This window comes from Trichosurus vulpecula, chromosome 2, assembly GCF_011100635.1.
Source record: "Trichosurus vulpecula isolate mTriVul1 chromosome 2, mTriVul1.pri, whole genome shotgun sequence".
Lineage (NCBI taxonomy): Eukaryota > Metazoa > Chordata > Mammalia > Diprotodontia > Phalangeridae > Trichosurus > Trichosurus vulpecula.
Window position 1 is genome coordinate 39,302,201 of NC_050574.1, and position 19,755 is coordinate 39,321,955.

A 19,755-nucleotide genomic window follows, 5' to 3' on the forward strand; every position below is an offset into this window, starting at 1 on the left:
AGCTGGAGGAGGAATTTTGGCAGACCACTCCAGTATCTCTGCCAAGAAAGTCCCAAATGGTGTCACGAAGACTTGGACACAACTAAAAACGACTGAACAACAAAATCTGACAGCATTCCTCTAAAAAAAAGTACAATCTGAATTACTGACTCCATTTTAGAAATGAGAAAACTGAGGCACAGAGTGATGAAGTGAGTCATATGGCTAGCAAAGGTTGGAGGCACAATTTGAAAGCAGACCTCTCTCAGGGTTCTTTGTTAACTTTATAGGAGTAGGTCTGCAACATGATGTGTAATTCTATTCTCTGGGGCATTTTACTATCGCAAATGAGGAGGAACTCAAGTGGTTAACAATCAGTTCTGGGAAATATAGGGCCCTCCCAGAACTCCAGAGGAAAGAGATCCTTCCCCACATTCTTAATTTTACCTGTGTGACCACTGCCAAGTCACTTCAGTCCCCTGGTCCTCAGCTTCTCCATCCATAAAATGAGAGAAGTGCCTTAGCTACTTTCCCTCCTCAGCTCCAGGGATTGCTTCTGAATTCCCTCCCAGACTGACTTCTGTGCTCCTTGGCAGATGTTCATAAGGGGTCAGGCTGGTAGCTGTTTGACCATGGTCAGTTCCCTTGTTTTCTTTAGGTTTATTTCCTCACATTTATAAGATAAAAGAATTGGAGACTTATAAGGGACTCATGTTTTCCTTCTGTACCACTAGAGGTGGGCATTCCCAAAGACGGTTGGATGAATGATCCCTTCCTCTGTCCCACCAGGAGTGTGATAGGCTCAAAGCCAGAAGGGACGCTCAAGGTCATGTTGTCTAACCTCCTCGTTGTTGAGAAAACAGTAGTGTAGAGGTGAAATTACCTGTCCAATGTCACATAGATGACCTCTCCCGTCCTTCAGCCCCTCCTCCTGGATTTTTCTCCCTTTATCCAACTAATTGACTGTCCTGCCCTGAATCTTTAACACATGTTGGGACTTTGATTTTCCTGGAAATAGGTCACAGACCACATGACTAATCATTCAGAAGGCAGTGTAGTCTAGGGGAAAGAGCACCAGATTTAGAGTCAGAAGACTTTCAGATCTTAGTCTGGCACTGATTAAATCTGTGTCCTGGGCAAGTTTCTCCTTCACACTTTTCCTTAGTTTTCCTGGAGAGGTGCTGAGATACAAGAGGAAGGGAACTAAGTTGGAAATCAGTGGACAGGGGACCAAATCTGAGTTGTGCAACTCATTACCTCTACGATCTTGTACAAGTCATATAAACTCTTTGAGTCTCAGTTTCCTTATCTGTAAAATGAGTGATTTGGCATGGTACTGTTGCTGTTGAGCTGTTTCAGTTGTATACAATTCTCCATGATCACATTTGGAGTTTTCTTGGCAGATACTGGAGTGGTTTGCCATTGATTTGGGATGGATGACAACTATGGTCCCTTCCACCTTTGGGTCTATAATCAACTGTGAAAATATATTTAAAACATTGTGCAAACCACTATATAAATGCTAGCTGTTATCATTGAGTGTTATTTCTATTAATTCAATGAGTTTTTTAAATATCTTGAGCAGCTCTGAAAGACCAGGAATTTTCCTGTTTTTACTGCCACCATGGACAGCCCTGCTTGCTCTCTAGTGGCTTAGTCTCCAGCCAATCTCCTAACCAGAGGTTAGGGCACTGGGGAAGAGCCCCTGGGATTCAGGTAGGGAAGAGAAAGGAAGAACGTTGATTCCTGACACCTTTCCCTCATTCCCACTAACGTTAGGGGGCCTGCTCCCCACTACCTCTGGCAACAGGGTCTATACAAGAAGGCAAAATCTGAAATCTCAAGGGACAAGTTTTATTTCTCTCATCCTTCCCCCTGCCCAGAACAGATTTGGGGGTTTGTTCTCACAAACAATATACGCAATAGGGAAATCAGAGGAAAAGGAAAATATAGGAATAAGAGAAAAGTGGTGTCCTAAAGATATAAGGGTAAGAGGTAAAAATTGTGAAATTGGTAATGCTTTTATGTAAGTATAAGCAAAAGGGAACTGAGAACTCAGAGAAGTATGTCTGGCAGATATTGGTCCTTGCCTACCTGAACAGTGAGTGTTCCTGAAGGCTCAGTCACATGCCTGAGTCTCTAACAAAGACATCTGCAGCCTGTGTCTTCTGGCCACAAAAGCAAAGGGCTCCCCCAAGAACACCCCACTGAAATCAGAAACCCACATCATGGATCCTGAAGGGGAAGATGGTAGCAAACAGTCCTGGTGTAGTAGCTATTCCTTTTATCTTCCTTCTCTCTTATTCTTATCTGTTCCCTTTCCTCTAATTTCCCTCTTGGGTATGTTGTTCAGAACAAACCCCAAAATCTGAAATAGTTTTAAAAATATTTTATTTTTGCCAATTTCATGCAAAAACAATTTTTAACATTCATTTTTTAAACTTTGAGTTCCGAATTCTCTCCCTCTCTCCTCTCCCCACTCACTGAGAAAGCAAGGTATCTAGAGAGAGTTGAGAAAACAGAAAGAGAAAAGCAAAAGGCTCTGTCAAAGGTCCTCCAACCTAATTTAACCAAATTGTTAGTCTTCAACAGCTGCTTACCAAGCCCTTGAGTGATCAAGTCAAGGTAGTTACTCATTTGGCCCATTAGGATGGCCTGGGCTAATATTAATGCCAGCCACGTCTTTCCCTGGGCTAAGGTCAAGTAAAGCCCCTTAATTTTATGGACACTTGGAGTCAGGGCCTTGACTGGGTCCAACCTGAAACCAAGGGGACTCATCAGGTTCTTACTCTGTTCAATGTGATCCCGTGTTAGTGTTGTCTTGTCCATCTCAATTTTAAAATCACAGACTTACTCAGCTTCCATGGTCTCAGAGAACCTTTGGGTATAATTTGTGGTGACCACTAAAGAATCCCACTTCTGACACTATATTGTTAAGAACAAACCCCACAACGTGAAAGTTTTAAGAAGAAATTTATTAGGTCATTTGGTAGAGGAGAACATGCCAGAAAGGAGGTATGGATCCCCTCATCCAGGCTCTGGAAGGTTTACATTATATAAGATTTAGACAAAGGTGCCCACACACAAACCACACATACACAGTGAAGCAATTTTGCTGAAAGGGCAAGTTGAAAGCAAGGTAGGATGAGATGGAAATGAATAAATGTAAACATTCAATAAAATGTGGGCAAAGATAAAAAACAAGCTGGAGTGGACCCAAAACAAGACCTGGTTGTGGAGACCCAAAATAAAATTGTCTTGGGTGAATCCAGGACCCTGGGGACTTCAACATTCCTTGTAGACATTTCTGAAATTCCTGGAGAGTTACTGAAGCCAAGGAAACATTCCAGATACATCTAGTTAGATTTAAGCAGTATAATAATTAATAAGTTTTATGAACAATATAATAAAGCATCCACAAGTGAAATGGCTTTTTGTACCAGCTGTATGTATGTGCGTCTTTTCCTCCTTTGTCCAGTTCAAATGAGGTTAAAATATTACCTACTGTCTCCTTTTCCACCAGTCCCTTCAACATTAAGGCTTCTACTTGGGCACCATAATTGTATGAGATAATTTTCACCATGATTTCCTTTCCCTTGGCCCTCCTCCCCTCACTAATGTGCCCTTCTTGTGTTCCCTATCCAGTCTTCATTTTTGTTCAAGTCTTTTCAGTCATGCCTGACTCTCCATGACCCCATTTGGCTTTTCTTGGCAAAGATATTGGAGGGGTTTGCCATTTCTTTCTCCATCTCATCTACAGATGAGGAAACTGAGGCAAACAGGGTGAGGTGACTTGCCCAGTGTCACACAGCTAGGAAGTGTCTGAGCAGGATTTGAACTCATGAAGATGAGCCTTCCTGACTCCAGGCCCAGCACTCTATGCAGTAGCAGCTCTACTCTTCATTTAAGATCATCATAACAAAAAATCACTACTCCCATGCCCTCTGGGTCATCAGATTCCCTGGGTGATGTGTGATGACAGAGTTCTGAGGGAATCCACAGTCACCTCTGCATAAAAGAATGCAAAGAATCCATCTGTGTTTCAAGACTGACTGTTCTTATTTACCTGCTCCTACACAACACACTACTCTCCTTTTTCTTCTAAGTAATATCCATTTGTAATTCTTTGGAAACTATAGTGTTCCAAATTTCATGACCATACAACACTAACAGACTACTGGTATTAAAAAGGTAAGATGCTATTTCTGGGAAAAGTTAGGGGACATTGAAAGACACAGCTGGATAGGAGATACCTCTGAGACATTTATTCCAAATAGTTCCTGACCAAGAATGCCTTCCATCTATGCCTAGCATCCCTAGTAGGTGATTGTGAAACTTTTGTCATAAGACCTACAGTTAAATCTTCTCCCCCATAACACTTTGACTCAGTTCTAATTGGACTATCTTTTCTTACTACTTAGATATCCAAGACTTAGTCCGGTAATTGATCACTGTAAGCAACAAATGATTTTGCATTCTTCCATTTCTGATATATCTGCCATAAGAGGCTTTCCCCAAACACATTTCATTTTAAAAAAAAGAGGGGTGGGCTATTTTCCAAGAAGAATCCTCTCCTATTTAAAAGCCCAAGAAGGTGTTCCCATACTTCTTGTAGTTCTAAAGCTTTCTTCTCTCCAGTATGAATTATATAATGTCCTTAAAAGCTGAGCTCAGAATGGAGGCTCTCATTATACTGATAAGGTCTCTATCCAGTGTGAATCTCTTGATGTACAATAGGCTTAATTGTTCAGTGGGTGCTTGTTCACACCCTTTACTTTTCCACATTGTCTCCATTATGCTTCCTTTTGTGTAAGATCAGTAGGACCTTTCTCATAAAGGCTTTCCCACATTCACGGCATTTGTAAGGCTTCTCTCCAGTATGTGTCCTCTGATGTCGAACCAGGTTAGATTTTTGGTTGAAAGCCTTCTCACATTCATTACACTGATAAGGCCTCTCTTCAGTATGAACTCTCTGATGTTTAATAAGGGTGGAGCTCTGAGTGAAGGCTTTCTCACATTTATTACATTCATAAGGCTTCTCTCCAGTATGAATCCTCTGGTGTTTAACAAGTATTGAGTTTTTAGGAAAGGCTTTCCCACAGTAACCACACTTATAAGGCTTCTTTCTATTATGAGATTTCTTATGTGACACAAGTTGAGTTGAGCTTGGACTGCAGACTTTCTCACATTTCTCATTTTTACAAGGTTTCTCTTCAGTATGAATTTTCTGGTGCTCATTTAATGTTGAGTTTTTACGAAAGGCTTTCCCACATTCACTACATGTATAAGGCTTTTCTCCAGTATGAATCATCTGATGGGAAATAAGGGTTGAGCTCTGACTGAAGGCTTTTCCACATTGCTCACATTTATACCGCTTCTCTCCAGTGTGAGTTCTCTGGTGATTGAAAAGGGTTGAGTTTTGATTGAAGGCTTTCCCACAAGTATTACATTTATAAGGCTTCTCCCCAGTATGAATTTTCTGATGTTGAATTAGGTTTGACCTCTCTACAAAAGCTTTCCCACATGTATTACATTTATAAGGTTTCTCTCCAGTATGAATCCTCTGGTGTTTAATACGGGTTGACCTCTGACTGAAGGCTATCCCACACTCATCACATTTATAAGGCTTCTCTCCAGTATGAGTTCTCTGGTGGTTGGATAGGGTTGACTTTTGAGTGAAGGCTTTCCCACACTCATTACATTTATATGGTTTCTCTCCAGTATGAATCCTCTGGTGTTTGAAAAGGGTTGCATTTTGAGTGAAAGTTTTCCCACACTCATTACATTTATAAGGCTTCTCTCCAGTATGAATCTTCTGATGTATATGAAGTTTTGAAATCTCTAAGAAGGCTTTCCCACATTCCTCACATTTATAACGCTTCTTTCCAGCATGAGTCTTCTGATGTTGAATAAGTCTTAAGTTGTCTGCGAATATCAAATCACATGCACTACACATATATGCCTTCCGAATAGCATGGATTTCCTGATGTTTAGAAGAGTTTGGATTCTGAGGGAAGGCTTTCTCACATTCCTTAGAGTTAACAATTTTACCTCTAGTTCGAACCTTCTTGTCTTTGGTCATTTTTGTCACATCATTCTCCTGTTTTATTTCTTCACTTTTTATCTGGCTCTCACTTTCACCCCACTTCCCAAAAATAGAGGAGCAATCATCAACACTGCTGAGTTTTTCAATCTTCACTCCATGGGAAGATTCCTCTTCTGACTCATTCTCGGTCTTGATCTTGGACTCCAAATCTGAAAAACAGTAATATAAAGTACAAATGTCTGATATATGTCTATTACAAATTACAAAGGTTTGAGAATGGAAACTAGGGATGAAGTAATGAAACTGCAAATGGTACCTAGAAAGACAACACCTGGTGGAAGCATTTTTTGAAATCTCCCTTTTAGTGTCTCTAGAAATATTGAAAAATAATATTTTTCCTAGTCTAATAAGCTTTTCTAGACTTTTCTCTATTTGAAAGTATATAGAAGAACAAGAACACAGGCCTTTCTAAGGGAAATGGGTTAAAGGTAAGTAACCAATCCTTGAATAGAAGTGATGTCATGTGTTTTTTTTTAATTTCATTGGTCAGCCCTTTGAAGAATGTTTGACCGATATGACCTACCTAGAATCATTTTTCTTGTTTCCATTCAGAAAGTAATGTCATTAATCAGTAGGAGTAGGTCCCCTTGGTTCTGAAGGAGGTCCAGAACACTTGAGGGGATCATCCAAGACTCCCAGGACTTCTTCTCCCCTTCTGGGACCTCCTCACAGTAGAAGGTGCCCTTAACATTTTGACCCCATCCCCTTTTCTGCCTGGTGAGTTTCTCACCAGAGCCTCCATTTGAGAAAGTATCCACATTGGCCATGATCACTTTATACCTGAACACCCCTGTGTATTTCTCTACATTGTTCCCATTCAGGTATTTTCCTCTCCAATATTTCAGCAACCTTTTTATATGTTGATTCTCTTCATTGAAATGAAAGCTCCTTAAAAGATGAAAATGTCTTTATTTGTGCTTATTTTCATGGTTGAGTATGTTTCACTCTCTCTTGATTTTCCTCCCATCTACCTGACAACACCTCTGTCTCCTTTGCTGGATCCCCTTCCAGATCACACCCTCCAACCTTAGGTGTCCCTCTGGGTTTAGTCCTGGGCCCTCTTCTCTTCTCCTTCTTCACTTAGTGATCTCATGAGCCTCCATGGATTTAATTACCATCTTTATGTTAATGATTCTCAAATCTGCCTCCCCTGCCCCAAACTCTCTGCTCACCTCCCATCTAACATCACCAGGTGTCTTTCAGACATCTTAAACTAGATGGTTAGTAGACATCTTCTACTCAGTATGTTCAAAACAGAACTCATGATCTTTTCCCCTAAATCCTTCCCTCTTCTTACCTTCCCTATAACTCTAAAGGGCAACACCATTCTCTGAGTCCCTCAGGCTCACAACCTAGGAATTATCCTGGATTCCCCACTCCGCCCCCCCACCAATATCCAAGCTGCTGCCAAGACCTGTAAAGTGCAACTTACCAACATCTCTCAAATAGGCCCCTTTTTCTCCTCTGCCATGGCTCTCACCCTGGTCCCTGTCCTCATCATCTCATACCTGAACTGTTGCAACAGCCCCCTGGGGAATCTGCCTACCTCAAGACTCTCCCCATTCTACTCTGTCCTCCATTCTTCCACTAAAGCGATTATCCTAAAATGCTGGTGGGGTCATGTCACCACCCTCTCCCCCCACTTCAGTAAACTCCAGTGATCCCCTATTGCCTCCAGGATCAAATACAAATGCTGTTTGGCATTCGAAGCCCTTCCTAACCTGCCCTTTTCCACCTTTCCCAATTCTCCACCATGTGCTCTGTGACCCAGTGACACTGGCCTTCTGGCTGATCCACAAACAAGACAATGCCCTCAGCTCCATGAATGTTCTCTGATGTCTCCCATGCCTGGAATGCTCTGGGCCCTCTGTACCACTGAACTGCCTGGCTTCCTTTAAGTACCAGCTAAAATCCCACCATGCTCAGAAAGTCATCCCTAACTTCTTGATTTCCATGCATATAGTAGGCATATAATAAATATTTATTCATTGATTGATAGTCCCTGTTCCAGGCACATAGTAAGCACTTAATAAATGCTTATAACCTATCTATAAAGGGTAGAACAGAATAATGACTCCTGTTTGGTAAACATAAAAATGTATTTTAACCTAATTTTTTTGTTTAAGATTGTTATAAATGTCACCACAGATTTCGTTGGGTAGAGGGATAATGTCTGAGGGCATGGGGATGAGAGTGGGGTAGACTATGGCAGTTTAAAGGGTTTTATGTCAGACAGAAATTACTTTGATTTAGAATTTGTTGTAGTTCAGTTGTTTCAGTTGTGTCCAACTCTTTGTGACCCCATTTGGGGTCTTCTTGGCAAAAATACTGGAGTGATTTATCATCTCCTTCTCCAGCTCATTTTACAGATGAGGAAACTGAGGCAGACAGGGTTAAGTGACTTGCCCAGGGTCACACAGCTAGTGTCTGAAGCCAGGTTTGAACTCAGGAAGAGGAGTCTTCATAACTTCAGGCCTGGCACTCTATCCACTGCAGTGCCACCTAGCTGCCTAATTGATTTAGAATGAGATTGATTTAAAAAAAAATTGTTTCTGGCATGCTGACATGCTTAAAATACAGTGATATATAACTATAGATATATTATTCTCTCTATATGTATATTCTCTCTATACATATATATGTATATATATATAGATATGTACACACATATAGATGTATAAACACATATGTTGGTATGATTGTATATATCTATGTGTGTATGGGTCTATGTATGTTTGGGCATATTTCTAGAAAAGAACTCAGTATACTTCTTAGCAATTTAGACTCATTGGTCTTAATGAATCATAAGAAAATTAATAATATCTGACATGTTTATGGGGCTTTTAAGCTTTGCCAAGTGTTTTCACACTTGATTTGCTCATGGTAAAAACCCTATGAGCAGGTTCCATGGGGAAAGATGTCCTTATGTTACCTCTAAAGAATGGAGAGAGGCTCACAGTTTCAGGGTCTTGCCCAGAGCCACAGGGTAAGTTAAGAATAGAGGACACTAATTTGGCACTTTCTGTATACAGAGGGCTTTCTGCCTAGGATTCATTTCTTTTCCAGCCTATAGTTATTCCTGCTACCCTGCATAATCCATTTCTGTATCTTAGGGTGCCAAGAAGCCAGGAATGTAGAGGCAGGGACCCAGGGGAAGCATAGTGTAGGATATTTATCACAAGCATTCAGTCCCAGGGTGGGAGTAGTGGGGTCTTGTGGTATTTGCTCTTACTGACAGATATCCCAGTGACTTCTATGCTCAATGACAGAGCAAGGTGTTGGATCAGTAAAGGGATCAACAGATGTTTTTAGTGGGCAGGTTACATATTAGATCATCTAAGAGAGGAAGAATAGAGAAAAAAGAGAGGAGGACCCAGGAAAGAACCTTGAGGGACACTCACATTAAGTGTTTACTACATGGATTATGATTAAATAAAATAGACTGAAGGGAAGAAAGGGATGGAGCAAGCATAAAGCACCTAAGCTGTGCGACCCTGGGCAGACCCTGTCTGCCTCAGTTTCCTCATCTGTAAAATGAGCTGAAGAAGGTAACGGCAAACCACTAGCTGTGTGACCCTGGGCAAGTCAGTTAATCCTGCTTGCCTCAGTTTCCTCATCTGTAAAATGATCTGGAGAAGGAAATAGCAAACCACTCTAGTATCTTTACCAAGAAGACCCCAAATGCGGTCATGGAAAGTTGGACACGACTAAAACAACTGAACAACAACATGCACCAGGCACTGTGCTAAGTAAGCCCTTTTATTATCTCAACCCACAGAGGTAGGTGTTTTTAGGATCCCCACTTGCGCTTAAGGAAACTGAAGCAGAAATTAAGTGTTTTGACCCAGTCACACAGCTCTAAGTGTCTGAGGATGGATTTAAACTCAGTTCTCCCCGACTACAGACCCAGTGCTCCACACATGGAGTCACCTAGCAGCTACTCTGGAAAAGTATCAAGCTAGGTCAGAGAAAAACCAAGAATAACCAAAACCCCCAAGAGGCAACCATATCTGGGCTGAGAGTAAAACACACCACCACAAATACTACAGAGAGATCAAGAATGAGTCCTGAGAAAAACACCACGAAATTTGTCACATAAGAAATCATTGCTAACTTTGAGGGGGAAGGGGTAAATATTCTCACTTAAGAAGAACTCAGCCCTTCCATCCCAGAGAGATTTGGAAAGGACCCAAGCAGCCTTTAAGCACAAACAGCACCAGAAATGAATTTTCATCACCATGTGCTCCAGAGGTGTCACATAGCCTCTAAACGAAATCCTTTGAAGGGACTTGCCACCTTTCAAGGGAGCCCAATCACTTTATAGACTACTATAAATTTTAGGAAGTTTGTCACGAATACTTTTTAGAAAATTGTTTTGCAAGCCCTGGGCATTATTCCCGGTTCTATCCTCTATAGCCAAACACAACAAAATTAAACCCTCTTCCATGTGATAGGCCTTCCCATATGTGCAGGCAACTCTTTTCCCCCATAAGTCTTTTCTCCAAGCTCTAAATCCCTGCTTCCTTCAACTAATCCTCTCAAGACAAAAAGTCAAGACCCTTCTGCATCTTCTGAGCATTCTGGTTTGACAGTGTTCTTTTTATGCATGGAACCCAGAACTGAACACCAGATGAACCCAGATGAGCTCTGACGAGGGCAGAGGACCTGGGCTCTATCTGATCCTCACTCTTGAAGTCTTGCCCTGCTCCATGCAAGCCCAGGTGGCATCAGCATTTGGGGCTCTTACTTCGCCCTGCTCATCTAGATTGCGCTTCGAGTCCCAGATATTTTGAAGAACATTGCTGTCTTTGAGCTGTGGAATTTCCCCCAATTCTCTAGCATATGCTGATCTTTCCGGATCCTATCATCCAGTGAGTTAGCTATCCTCCCAGGTTTGAGTCATCGGTAAATTCTTTGTCAGTAGCGTGTATGCTTTTATCCACGTCAGAGAGAAAAATCAAATAGAACAGGAAAAAAAGCATTTCCTTTTACGTGCAGAACGGAAACAAACACAGTGATGAGAATGGAAGCATTCTTGTAGTACAGAAAAGAACAGTCCAGAGAGAAACTGAAGGAGGTTGAGATAGACGCACAGCCGTAGAAATTGAAGCATCATTTTAGGTAGAGATCAGAACGGAAGGCTGTTCAGATAAAAAAGACAGCCTCAGAAATGGAAATGTTCCAGTAGGGAACAGAAAGAAGTCCTGCTAGAAACACTGCTGGAGAAATTGGAGGATTCTTTTAGTACAGGGAAGCAAGGCCAGAGAAAGCGAGGCATTTTGTTTGTTTTTTTAGCTACAGAAGCAAAAACAGGCAAGTGCAGAGAAACTCAGAAATAGAAACCGATGCATTCCTTTAGGTACAGAAGGGAGTTCAGATAGAAAAATGGTCATACAAATTATGGGGATTTTTGAAACTACAGAACAAAACGTAAGAAAGTCCAATTAAGAACACAGCTATAGAAACTGAGGCTTGTTTTTTTTTTAACCTACAGAAGGGAACAGAAGATTATCCAGAAAGAAATGGAAGCATTCTGAGTGGGGAGGCCTGAGAGAGAGGGAGAGAATCTGGAACACAAAATTTTAAAAACAATTCTTAAAAGTAAATAATAAAAGCAGAAATTGAAGCATTCTTTTAGGTACAGAATGGAAAGGGAGGATGTCTAGATAGAAACACAGAGAAACTGAAGGATTTTTTTTTCGGCTAAAGAATGAAATACAAGAAAGTCCAATTAGAAACACAGCTACAAAAACAGTAATATTCTTTTAGGTACAGAAAGGAATAAAAGTTAGTTCAAATAGGAACACAGCCATAGAAAGGGAAGGATATAGGGTTTTTTTTTTTTTGTTTTTTTTTTTTAATGTGTAGATGAGAACAGAAGAAAGGACAGATAGAAACAGTCATAGAAACTGAGATACTTATTTTAGGTACCAAAGGCAACAGAAAGAAGTTCTGATAGAAATATAGTTTTGAAAGATAAATGAGTTTATCATTTAGGCCTTGGAGATTCTGAGGGAAAAGTCTTGGCAGCTTTCTTTTCAAAGCAGTAGATTCTCCTCAGTCTGGAGGCTTATCTCTAGAGGAATCTGGACAGGGGGTGGGAACTTAGTACCAGCATAAATTACCAGATGCTAGTCTATGTGAAGGCCCTTGGGATGGTAAAAAGACCTCTCAGAGGCCAGTTTCCAGTGAGCACAGGCAGGTTCTGTCCCTCCGTGAGATCGGACTCTGGACCCTTCAGCTTTTGTTTAATCTGTGCTCAGAGCTCTCTGGATTCCAAATCAATGCAGTCAATTTCACAAGCAGGTTCTTTACTATGAAGAGAACCCAGAGCTACAGTGATAAGCTAAGTCGGGCTCCTGCTCTCAGGAAATTCTCAGCCTCAAATCTGATAAGAAAAACAAAAATTTCCCTGAAGGTTACTCACCAGAAACATCTGGGCCCTTGGGATTCTCCATTGGGTTTCTGAGAAAGGCTAAACCTCAGCTCTCCTCAGGGACTTCAGCTTTATGTACCTGGGAAGGTCTTGGTTACACTGTCTGAATGCTTCTGAAAGAAAACTCTGCCTGTTCTCAGCCCAAGCTCCTCCCTAGGCATTCAGGTACAAAGGGACACCCCAAGCCCAGGTGTGGTTCACTGATATTCAGAATGAGCCCTGGAATGTAGAGGGCACACTCTCAGATTTTGGCTAGGCTGGGGGCGTGGTTAGTCTACCGATTCCCAGACGTCTCCTCCATTAGAATACACTATACTGGAGGGCAGGTACTTTTTTTGGTATCATTATTGTTTCTGACTGAGGTTTAGAGTTGGGTGGGAGGATGGGAGGCTTGCTTTGTCATTCTAGTTTAATCTCAGGCTCCGGGCCTCAGCAAACACTGTCTCATGACTGCCAGCCCCACCCCCCCACCCCATCCACCACAGACCTAGATTCTAATCGCTACTGGGATCTCACTCAGAACTGAGATCATCCCCCAAACTTTTTTAACCCCTCCTAGTACCCTCTCTTGATTCAAATGAACAAGGGAAGCCATATCCTGCTTCTTCCAGGGACCAATCACCTCCATCCCCTGGCCGAGAGACTTAGAGTTGGCAGAACCCATGAAGATCATTTATACAAATCCACACATTTTGTCAAGGAAGAAAGTGGGGCCAAGCAAAGATGTCATATGTTCAAAGTTGTTTGGTTGGTTTTTTAAGACCTAAATAGAGAGCTGCGATTTTGAATCCAGATCCTCACGCTCCAAATGGAGAACTCACAAGAAAGGACTTGAGGTCCGGCACTAGTTGAACCATACACTTGACCTTAGCCCCCACATTAATCCAACATCAAACCTGCTTAGGCACCAAACCAATGTTCGGTTTTTAATCCGTTTCCTTCACAGCCTGAGCTGTGCTGTTAAATGTTTAACAACCTACTCCCCAAAAAATATGTACAAGTGACACACTCAAGTTCAATTTCCATGATTAACATTTTGCCCAACTTAATTTTAGATAATCAAGAAAATAATAAAGTAAGCCCTAATTTGTAGCCTTTGCAGAGCTCTGAGATATAAATATTCATCTGTAAAATTTAATAATCACCCTCTGGTAGAGCTGGCTCCAGCTGGTTCCACTATACTCTTGCCTAAAGTCTTGAGAGAATCATGGATCTTGGAATTGACAGATCCTCCAGCACCTACCCTAGTCCAATTCTGTCTCCAAGCATAGTAATATAACAGAAAAAAAATTCCATAGCTGAAGCCAGAAGTCTGGTTTTGAACCTGGCTCTGCCACTGACCAGATAGATTAACTGTGTGTCTTTGGCCAAGTCACTTCCTCTCTGTGGACTTCGGCTTACTCGTCTGCCAAATGAAGAGGTAGAATTGGTCTGGTTCCTTCCATTTCTGAGAGTCATGGAAACCCTTAGAGAACATCTGCCTTCTTTCCTTCTTCATTATACAAGAGGACTGAGGCCCTGAGGGAGGCAAGGACTTGGCCAGCATCCCATCCTTTGTCAAGGGAACAGACTGACCCAGATTCCCTGCTCCCTGACTCCTGCTTTCCAGCACAGGACTCTTTGTCCTACACTTTCCCATCTCTCCAAGTCTCTGGTGCTTACCAGTCCTAATGCCCAATAGGTCTCTGAGATCACCTATCCCTCCTGCTTTCTGACTCCCAATCTAACCTAAACCCCAACCCAAAGGACAAGACCCACCAAGAGCTACTAGAACTCTCAACTCTAGCCCTAATCCTGTCCCTGTTCTGGACCAAAGCATCATACTCACCTCAGACTTCTCCCCATTAGCTATTTTATGGGGCTTTGGTCCAGTTATCTATTCTTAGGTGTCCCGGGGAAGAAAAGAGAAGGGGAAGGGGATTTTGGAGTTAGTCAATCTGGAGAGTGAATGACGCCCAGGTGAGGGATGGGAGAGAAACTTCTAGAGGAAGACTTTCTTTATTCTAGGGTCTCTTTTCTATTGATTCTTCCAATTTATCCTTTCTACAGACTGCACCATTTTCTTTGCGTTTTGTCTCCACCATCAGACACTGACCTCCTTGAGAGCAGAGATTGTAGCTCCAGTGCCTAGCACAGTACCCAGCACATAGTAGGCATTTAATAGTAGTAGACACATGCTAAGCATTTCCCAGACTTGTAGGGTCTAAAGGACCTGGTGCCAACTCAAGCCTGTGTTCTCTTGTGTGTTATTGGGTGGATGGGGGGGGGAGGGGCGGGGAGGTTGGGAGAGAGAAAATGGAGTAGCCTCTTGTGCAGGGATTTCACTGCACTACACTCTCACTCCATTCTTTGGTTTTTAAAATCCAAAATGGATCTGCCTATAGGGAGGCACCTGAATTTCACATGCCTCTGCTGGACAAAAGCTTGGAGGCTTAGGAGTATAAATGTGCCTTCAGAAAAGTCACTCTCAGCTGCTTTTTTTCTTGAGGTTGGCAAGGGCCAATGACTATCATGCAGAATGCACTGGTTACTAGACTCCCTTTCTCCTATTCTTTGTTGTTGTTGTTGTTGTTGGTCAGTCATTTTCAGTCATGTCCAACTCTTCATGACCTCATTTGGCATTCTTTTGGCAGAGATGCTGAAGTGGTTTGCCATTTCCTTCTCCAGCTCATTTTACAGATGAGGAAACTGAGGCAAACAGGGTGAAGTGACTTGCCCAGGATCACACAGCTAGGAAGTATCTGAGGCTAGATTTAAACTCAGGAACAGGAGTCTTCCTGGCTCCCGCCCAGTGCCCCATGCACTGTGGTACCTATTCCTCTTACTCTTATATAATAATAAGAAGAAATAAAAGTTATTCCTGTCCTTTATATCCACACCATGCTTTAATTTTATGCTTCATTTCATTGAAATTTCATAGATAGCTCAAAGTTGGTAGTGGAAGTGTTAAACTCCTCTTATAGATGGGGAAGCTGAAGCCTGGAAATGCCCCTGGTTGAGAGGAGGTTGGGACTGTAATGCAGGGCTCCTGGATGCTACACACGCACACACACACCCCAGTCAAATCCCAACAGAACGTCATTGATTTACTCTCTGAGCTCTAGGTAAAGGTTTGGTAAATGAGACACATAGTGAGTCACAGTATTAGGAGGGGGATGGGAAACTGAGCTGGGAAGGCTGAGAGCCAGGGTCTTTTCCTGGACATTATAGAGGCAAATGGATAAGAATAAAAGAGGAGGAGACCTCATCTCTCCCTCAGACCCCTCTGAATACCTTTAAATCAGGCCATAAAACAATTCCTGAAGTGGCAGAACCTACAAAAGGACAGGGTGAAATAATTTTCCAGCCAGAGACAATTTAGAAAGTCAGCAGGAAAGGTCTGTCACACCTGGGTAAGAGTGGAGAATAGTCCAGTACAGTGCAGGCCAAAGCCCTGGAAATGAGAAACGGGCCTTGGAAATGAATGAATTAGCAGTGGCACCAGCTGCTTCCAGAGCTCTCACCCCACAGATGGTAAGTGGATCAAGCAACTGATCAGAAGGAGATTACTGAGGTCTCTTCACTAGCACTGAGGCAGGACTCTGGTGCTTTGCCCATACTCAGATCTGAGTTGTAATTCTGAGTGGCAGTCCCAGGGCGAGGAGGAACACTGGTATAGCAGAACTTGAGGCAGAAGTAGAGAGAATCTTACTCACAGTTCCAGGGCAGAAGAGAATGCTTGTGGTCACTTGAAGACCAGAGCACAGTAGTAAACACACTTCTCCTTAGATCATACTACCTTTGGAAGAATGGAAAACTTACAGAAGTATCTTTAAAAACAGCTGCACAAACCCTCTGGTGCATCCCCCCACCCTGACAGCAGACTCCCCACTTTAACAAAGAGTAAAAAGTCAAGAAATATAAACAAACAATAGAAAAAAATTCTGACCACAGAAAAGTTACTGTGGTGACAAGGAAGATCAAAACACACTCAGAAGAAGATAACAAAGTTAAAGTGCCTCCAAGAAAAAAAATATGAATTGGTCTCTTGTCGTGGAAGAGCTCAAAAATCAAACAAGAGAGGTAGAGGAAATATTGGGAAATATTGCGAAGACAAATGAAAGTGATGCAAGAAACTCATGAAAAAAGTCAATAGCTCTATAAAGGACACGCAAAAATTCACTGAAGAAAAAACTCCTTAAAAAGTAGAGTTGGCCCCATGGAAAAGGAGGTAGAAAAGCCCATTGAAGAAAATAATTCCTTAAAAATTAGAAGTGAGCAAATGGAAGCTAATGACTTTATGAGAAATCAAGAAGCAATAAAACAACCAAATGACTGAAAAAATAGAAGACAATGTGAAATATCTCAGTGGAAAAACAACTGCCTGGAAAATAGATCGTGGAGAGATAATCTAAAAATTATTAGACTACCTGAAAGCTATGGTCAAAAAAAGAGCCTAGACATCGTCTTTCAAGAAGTTATCAAGGAAAATTGCCCTGATATTCTAGAACAAGAGGGTAAAATAGAAATTGAAAGAATCCACCAATCACTTCCTGAAAGAGATCCCAAAATGAAAACTCGCAGGAATATTAGAGCCAAATTCCAGAGCTCCCAGGTCAAGGAGAGAATATTGCAAGCAGCCAAAAAGAAACAATTCAAGTATCATGGAGCCACAATCAAGATAACACAAGACCTAGCAGCTTCTATGTTAAAGAATAGGAGGGCTTGGAATATGATATTCCAGAGGACAAAGGAGTTAGGATTACAACCAAGAATCACCTACCCAGAAAAACTGAATATAATCCTTCAAGGGAAAAAATGGTTATTCAATAACATAGAGGACTCTCAAGTATTCCTGATGAAAAGATCAGAACTGACTAGAAGATATGACTTTCAAACACAAGACTCAAGAGAAGCATAAAAAGGTAAACAGGAAAGGGAAATCATAATGATCAGGTAAATGTCCTGTACTCTGTTTCCCTGGGGCTCTACCTCCACAAATCTATCTCTTTGGCACCCAGAGATCCAGAAATTGGTTGTGTATCAGTGTTGGGGGAAAAATAACTATAGACTGGAGAAGAAATCAAGTTTGAATAGGCATTTCATGGAAAACAGGATGGTTAATATTGACCACCCTACCTCAGGTTTGCTAAGGAGAAAGAACTCTGTGTATAGAAACTGCCATATAAGTGTCACCTCTTATTGATTTGCCCTGGGACCCTGGGCAGGATCCTGAAACTTCATGAACCTCTTTCCATTCGGTAAAATAGGGTCAACTTTTCACTTGGTGCCTTCATTACAAGGTCCTTACCATGGGCAAATGGCGAAAAACATTTGGCAAAACTAAATGCTCCATAAAGATGACAGACATTATTTTGGTTATGGTTAACTAGGAGTGACAGATCAAAACTGCCCAGAATCAAATGCAAAATGCTGTTTGGTGTCTAGAGCCTCTCATAAGGCAGCCCCCTCTGTCCTTTCCAATCTTCTTACACTTTGCTTCATGGGAAGCACTCTTTGATCTAATGACATTAACCTCTTGCTTTTCCTAGATTGAGGAACTTCATTTCTTCATCTCTGGACATTTTCTCTGGCTATTTCCCATGCCTGGAACACTTTCCCTTCCCATCTCTGCCTACCAACTTTTCTGGCTTCTTTTACGTCTCAATTAAAATCCTACCTTCTACAGAAAACCTTTTCTAAATCCACTTAATTCTAACATCTTTCTTCTTATAATTATTTCCTCCTTATCCTGTGGGGTGTAAAGGGTGTTCAAGGACTAGCACCTGATGTGAGGGATTACCAAGCCCTTTTCAGAGTTGCTCATCCCCTTGGTATCTACCTAGCACTCAATTCTCACCTGCGGCTGCAAGAAATTTTATCATGACCCATAGCTACACCTCAGTAAACTGTCTTGGCTGATATGCTAAACCAGGTTGAGGGTAACCAATGGGCTTCAAACCCGTTGGTGAGTTAGGGCATGTGAAACATGTGAAGACTTCCCTTAGCAAAATGAGAATTTGTTCCATTGGCCATGAAGGCAGCTGAAGTGGGTGCTGTGGAGTACTTAGAGGTTGGTCAAATATCAAGGACACCAAGGTCAGCCACTGGATCCTGGGCCATCACCAATCACCTTGATTTTTGGCTTGCTACCAGGCTTGGATGACTCTGGAAGAGGAAGTGAGGCTGACTACATTGTGCAACACTGTCTTACTTAAATTCAATTCACACGAGTCAAAATGTCATCCTGTGATTTGATCAGTGCTCTTCAGAAATGAAGGACAAACAACAATTATCCAGCATGTAGCTTGTTTGTACATATTTGTTTGCTTCTTGTCTGCCCCCGCAGATTAAGGGCAGGGATCATATTTTCCCTTATTTGTATCCCTAGTGCTTAGCACAGCGACTGGCACAGAGGAAGCCCCAAAGAAATGTTTATTGATACACACACATAGACACAGACACAGGCACACACACACACACACACACACACACACACACACACACACCCCGTAAGGCAGCTAGACTCACTTTCACAAGTTCAAATCCAACCTTAGACACTTCCTAGCTGTGTGACCCTGGGCAAGTCACTTCATCCCATTTGCCTCAGTTCCTCATCTGTAAAATAAGCTGGAGAAGGAAATGGCAAACCACTGCAGGATCTTTACTAAGAAAACCCCAAAATGGGGTCTCAAAGAGTTGGATGTGACTGAAACAACTCAGCAATAACAACAAAACACTATATTCTGTGTTTTAGGTACTAGCCTGGCAGAAGCAATGTTAAAATAGAATATCATTCTATATCAGTGATTTCTAACAGGAGAGATAATTATCCATACATGCATTGTCTCCCCCCACCACCACTCCCATGTCTATCTCTCCACCTCCTTGCCATCAAACATGCCTCCTGCCCATGAGTATTTGTGGTAACATAGTAACCTTAAACAAGAAAAAATTATCTGTTAAAACACATTTTGGGTTCCTCCACTGATAAATAATTAGATTCATAAAGCATTTATTAAGTGCTTACAATATGCCAGGCACAGGGCATATAAATATTGTGCACTGGGAATATAGATATAATAATATAATAGAAATATGATAGATACAAGGACAAAGAAATTCCTGACCCTCAGAAAGCTTACATCCTAACGAAGAAAGTCAACATATAAGAAGGACACAGAAAAATTGTTAGGAGAGAAAAGTATCCAAATGTACAAAAAGTGGTGAGGAAGAGCAGGGAGTCATGGGCTAG

At 41.7% G+C, this 19,755-nt stretch overlaps 1 protein-coding gene across 3 annotated transcripts in view; it reads right to left on the bottom strand.

Moving 5' to 3' along the window:
* Nucleotides 1-3,852: 3,852 nt before the first annotated feature.
* The window catches only part of LOC118839542 (zinc finger protein 260-like), a 31,655-nt gene continuing 15,752 nt past the window's right edge, over nucleotides 3,853-19,755 (bottom strand). The window contains exons 2-4 of one of the 3 annotated variants that reach the window (XM_036747017.1): nucleotides 19,340-19,346; nucleotides 5,159-5,894; nucleotides 3,853-5,014 (exon numbers count right to left, since the gene is read on the bottom strand). In XM_036747017.1, the coding sequence (XP_036602912.1) occupies nucleotides 4,751-5,014; nucleotides 5,159-5,894; nucleotides 19,340-19,346 (1,007 nt within the window). In that variant the 3' untranslated portion in view covers nucleotides 3,853-4,750. Of the gene's footprint in view, nucleotides 6,077-13,382; nucleotides 13,388-19,339; nucleotides 19,347-19,755 lie in introns of all 3 variants that reach the window. The other 2 variants (XM_036747016.1, XM_036747015.1) reach the window with 2 other exon arrangements.